This window comes from Lactuca virosa, chromosome 1 (assembly GCF_052849685.1).
Source record: "Lactuca virosa cultivar CGN04683 chromosome 1, Lactuca_virosa_CGN04683_v6, whole genome shotgun sequence".
In the NCBI taxonomy this organism is placed as follows: domain Eukaryota; kingdom Viridiplantae; phylum Streptophyta; class Magnoliopsida; order Asterales; family Asteraceae; genus Lactuca; species Lactuca virosa.
The window spans coordinates 202,824,718-202,829,688 of record NC_136426.1 but is presented as its reverse complement, the minus strand read 5'-3'; the positions used below and the strand labels follow the sequence as shown (position 1 = coordinate 202,829,688).

Here is a 4,971-nt window from a genome sequence, read left to right as displayed (position 1 = left end):
GTTTCATTTATATGCAATTGTTATGATACTGTATAATGGCGTCACCCGCCTCCGGACGTTTCCGCCGTTCTGGTCCAGGGGTGTGACAGAAACCTACGGTGTACAAGTTTACACTGCACAATCTGTTCATTATGCACTTGTATACCGTAGGTTTCGTATGAAACCTACGGTTTTAGTATTTTTTTTTCATTTTTTTAAAAAAATAGTTATCTCCATATACAAAAACTACTCCTAATTAACAATACGGTAAATTTTTGATAAAAAATAGACGTACTTCGTTGTTCTTCGGGTGCTCTATTGGACTATACAAAAATAAAAAATTAAGCACCCGAAGAACGTCTTCGTCGCTGCTGCCTGCATCCATTGGACTATACAAAAATCGAAAATTGAAAATCAGATGGTACAATAAAAGGTTAAATGATAAATGTATGGAAATGAGCTAATCTAGCCTAAAAACACTTATTATCTATCTAAAAATAGCTAAAAATAGCCAATGAAATAATAGATTCGTCAGGGTTGACTACGGTCAACAGTAGAAAACTACTCTTTCGTGGTAATGGGCTATTGTTTTTCGGTCGTCTAGTCTTTCGCGGCTCATTGGCTCATAGTATATAATATATAAATTTTCAGATTAAGTTATTTTGATTATTATTTGAGTAAATTACTGAAATCGTCCCTATGGTTTGGTCAAAATTGCATGTTTGGTCCCTAATTTTTTTTTGCACTCGGATCGTCCTTGTGGTTTGATTTTGTTGCGTTTTTCGTCCCTTACATACATAAAGTTAGAGACCAAACGTGTAATTTTGACCAAACCATAGGGACGAAATTTGCAACAAAATCAAACAATAAGGACGATCCGAGTGCAAAAAAAAAGTTAGGGACCAAACCACAGGGACGATTTCAGTAATTTACTCAAATAATAATCAAAATAACTTAATCTTAAAAATTATATATTATATACTATGAGCCAATGAGCCGCGAAAGACTAAACGACCGAAAAAATTACCACGGAAGAGTAGTTTTCTACTGTGTTTCATGGGCTATTTTTGGCTATTTTTAGATAGATAATAAATGTTTTTAGGCTAGATTAGCTCATTTCCATACATTTATCATTTAACCTTTTATTGTACCATTTGATTTTCAATTTTCGATTTTTGTATAGTCCAATGGATGCAGGCAGCAGCGACGAAGACGTTCTTTTAGCAATATCAGTACACAACAATGCCTCCCCAACCTCCGCCGCCAACCACCATTCCCAAAAACTTCAACATCTTCTACGGCCACCGCAAGACCACCCAAAATCGCCCAACTGTCCGCGGCGGCTCTTTCTCCAATCGTCAAACCCTCTACCCCAATCAAAATCACCAACGCGCCACCACCAATTTTGATCTCGAAAAATGGAACCCAGAACAATCCATCTCCACCCCATCACCACGACCCTCTCCATCGGAACATTACTTCTCCGTCGCCCAAACGCTCTCTCCCATCGCCCGTTACATCGTCGATTCCTTCCGAAAACACAAGCGCTGGGGTCCGCCGGTCGTCGCCGATCTCAACAAGCTCCGCCGCGTAACCCCGAAGCTCGTTGCAGAGGTACTTAAAGTTCAGTCAGATCCAGTTATCTCCTCCAAGTTCTTCCATTGGGCTGGAAAGCAAAAAGGGTATAAACATGATTTCGCTAGCTATAACGCCTTTTCTTATTGCTTAAACAGAAACAACCAATTCCGGGCAGCTGACCAGGTCCCGGAGCTGATGAACATGCAAGGTAAGCCTCCAACTGAGAAGCAATTCGAAATCTTAATTAGAATGCACTCTGATGCTAACAGGGGTCTTAGGGTATTCTACGTATATGAAAAAATGAAGAAATTCGGAGTAAAACCTAGGGTTTTCTTGTACAATAGAATCATGGACACTCTTGTGAAAACCAACCACTTCGATTTATCCATGTCTGTATATAACGATTTTAAAAACGATGGATTAATGGAAGAGGGAATTACTTTCATGATCTTGATAAAAGGATTATGTAAAGAAGGTCGAATTGAAGAGGCCCTCAAGCTTCTGAACCAAATGAGGAAATTATGTAAACCCGATGTGTTTGCATATACTGCCATGATCAGAATCTTGATTTCAGAACAAAATCTAGACGGGTGTTTGAGGATTTGGGGAGAAATGGAGAGTGATAATGTCCACCCTGATGCTATGGCTTACACAACCTTAATTATGGGATTATGTAAAGGAAATCGAGTCCAAAAGGGTCATGAATTCTTTAAAAATATGAAACAAAAACGGTATTTGATCGATAGAGCTATTTACAGATCATTGATAGAAGGATTTGTGAATGAAGGGAAAGTTGGAATGGCTTGTGATTTGTTAAAAGATTTAATTGATTCGGGTTATAGAGCCGATTTGATGATATATAATCATCTTATAAAAGGGTTATGCAACATGAAACATGTTAATAAAGCTCTTAAACTTTTCCGTGTTACAATCGAAGAAGATCTACAACCCAATTTCGATACTATTAATCCGATATTACTTTCATTTGTTGAATTGAACAAATTCGATGAATTTTGCAAGTTTCTTGAACAGATTCAGGGTTTAGGGTTTAGGGTTATCGATGATCTTGTGAAATTCTTCTCATTAATGGTAGAAAAGAAAGATAAAGTCTTAATGGCTTTAGAACTTTTTGATAACTTAAAACAAAAAGGTTATTTCAATGTCCCGATTTACAATATTCTCATTCAAGCACTTTATGAGATTAAAGAGGTGAAAAAGGCATTAACTTTATTTCAAGAATTAAAGGAACCGGATTCATTCACTTATAGCAATGTAGTTTCGTGCTTTATTGAGATCGGTGATATTCATGAGGCATGTACATGTTACAATAAAATAAAGGAAATGTCTTTATTACCCTCGGTTGATGCCTACGTGTCATTGGTTAAAGGGCTTTGTAAAATTGGTGAAATTGATGCGGCGTTTGTACTTATTCGTGAATGTTTAGGTAATGTCGAAAATGCCCCTCGAAAGTTTATGTATACTTTAAGAATTATCGACATTTGTAGATCAAATGATGCTAAAAAGGTGATGGATGTTATTAGTGAGATGGTGGAAGATGGTTGTAGGGTTGATGATGTGATATGTTGTGCGGTGATTTCGGGTATGTGTAGATATGGAACAATTGAGGAGGGTAGAAAAGTCTTTTTGCTTATGAGAGAGAGTAAGATGGTTACCGAGTCGGATTTGGTTGTGTATGATGACTTGCTTGTTGACCATACGAAGAAGAAGACAGCTGATTTAGTGCTTTCTGGGTTGAAGTTTTTTGGGCTTGAATCAAAGTTGAAAGCCAAGGGGTCTAAACTTTTGCCAACTTAACGAAATTAGTATGTGCAAAAGACATAAATGCCCTTCTCATATTGTAATTTAACAACTCTTCCAGCTAAATGAGCAAAAGTCTTTGAATCTTGTGCATCCATCGGTTTCAAAAGTAGACTAAGATAATAAATGTTTGAGAAATTAAATATCCTCCTACATTTTATTCCTACTTATCTTCCTATCCAATCAAATGTTGACATGTGTCACATTTAATGACACATTTAATGAAATTGATAATATTTTAGTCCACTTGTCACCATTTAATGTGGTAGGAGAATAGTAGGACTAAAATGTAGGAGGATATTTAATTTCTCTAAATGTTTTTATATTTTAATATTTAATAGGGTCACTTCAGCTTTGTAAGTTCCATCATATGTGACACGTAGATCGAAAAGGAAATGACCATTTTGTTTGTGAAAGAAGTTATGAGCAGATATACAACATCTAGGTATCCTTTATTTTGTTTGTATAAAATAAAGGGCTAATCACTTTTCTATAGAATAGTTACACCTTTTTACGATGTATGTAACGAAGTATCGTTTTAACCATTTATGTAAGCCACGCTTTGATTTTTTATCATCAATTTTGACCAATTTATAGCAACTTGTTGCACGAGTGTATAGATTATTAAGGGATCCATTTGGTTGTATAAGTTGATTAAATTTTGTCCTAAAATAAAACAATTGTGAAATCGTTTTTAAGCATCAAGGAGACTTTAATGAAATTGAATAGGGAGAATCCATTATAGGACTCGTTGATCCCTTCCTTTGTCAAGTCCTAGGTTTTAGTTTTTTACTAGGACTTAACTATGAGTGAGCATAGAGACCTGGGAACTAGTTTTAGGGAGATAGTTTGAAACTGGTAATTCGGGTCTTGTTCGTGGCTATGGAACCAATATGACTATAGGTTTTTGTAGGTTTATAAAGTTTAGAACGTTTGGAATAAGACTAACCTTTTGGAACCGGTACCTACTAGGTACCTGTTGAGACCGGTCTGGTCTGACATCTGAACCCACTTGATACATACCAAGAACTGTTTCCAATAGAAACTCCATAACATTTTTTTATGAAATAAAATTATTTTTTAAAAAGTTATTTTAACTAATAGTCTATGAAGGTAATACTAGATATATGATTTTTTTTACTTTAGTCATGTTTGTATGAGATATATATGTTTTTTTTTAGCTACAACCCAAACCAAATCTAGAATTTGGTTTTTAAAGAAAAAACTGTTGGAGTTATATTTTTTAGGTTTTTTTTTCTCGTGATTTTTCCTTTTTAATGATTTTGTAGTTCTATTTTTAATTTTAGCACTCCCGTACAAGTTGAAAAAGCTAATAATATATTTTCAAGTTAACTATATTTACACTGACTAAAGGGTTTGTATCCTAAAGGTATCAGTTTTAAAGTATTCCTAAATTTCAACTATGTCCACTAAATAACCAGTAAGATCCAATTTATTTAGCGTTGCTCAACCATAAGAAATATTAATAAAATGAAAAAAAGTGTTACAAACACTTCCTCAGAATAAAACTATGAAATATTAAGTAGATTATGAAAGCCAAAAGCACTTCTAAAGTAGAACCCTTTTCCTTAAGAT

The 4,971-nt window shown here is 35.0% G+C and overlaps 1 protein-coding gene across 1 annotated transcript; it reads left to right on the top strand.

Moving 5' to 3' along the window:
• Positions 1 to 1,130: 1,130 nt before the first annotated feature.
• Positions 1,131 to 3,468, top strand: EMB3131 (Pentatricopeptide repeat (PPR-like) superfamily protein). The gene has a single exon (XM_079082636.1). It carries the CDS (start codon positions 1,222 to 1,224, stop codon positions 3,370 to 3,372), a length of 2,151 nt encoding a protein of 716 aa, XP_078938762.1. The 5' UTR covers positions 1,131 to 1,221; the 3' UTR covers positions 3,373 to 3,468.
• The last annotated feature ends 1,503 nt before the right edge of the window (positions 3,469 to 4,971 follow it).

Bases quoted from the DNA above. Each gene is read 5' to 3' on its own strand.
- EMB3131 (XM_079082636.1), top strand. From the start codon at position 1,222: ATGCCTCCCCAACCTCCGCCGCCAACCACCATTCCCAAAAACTTCAAC.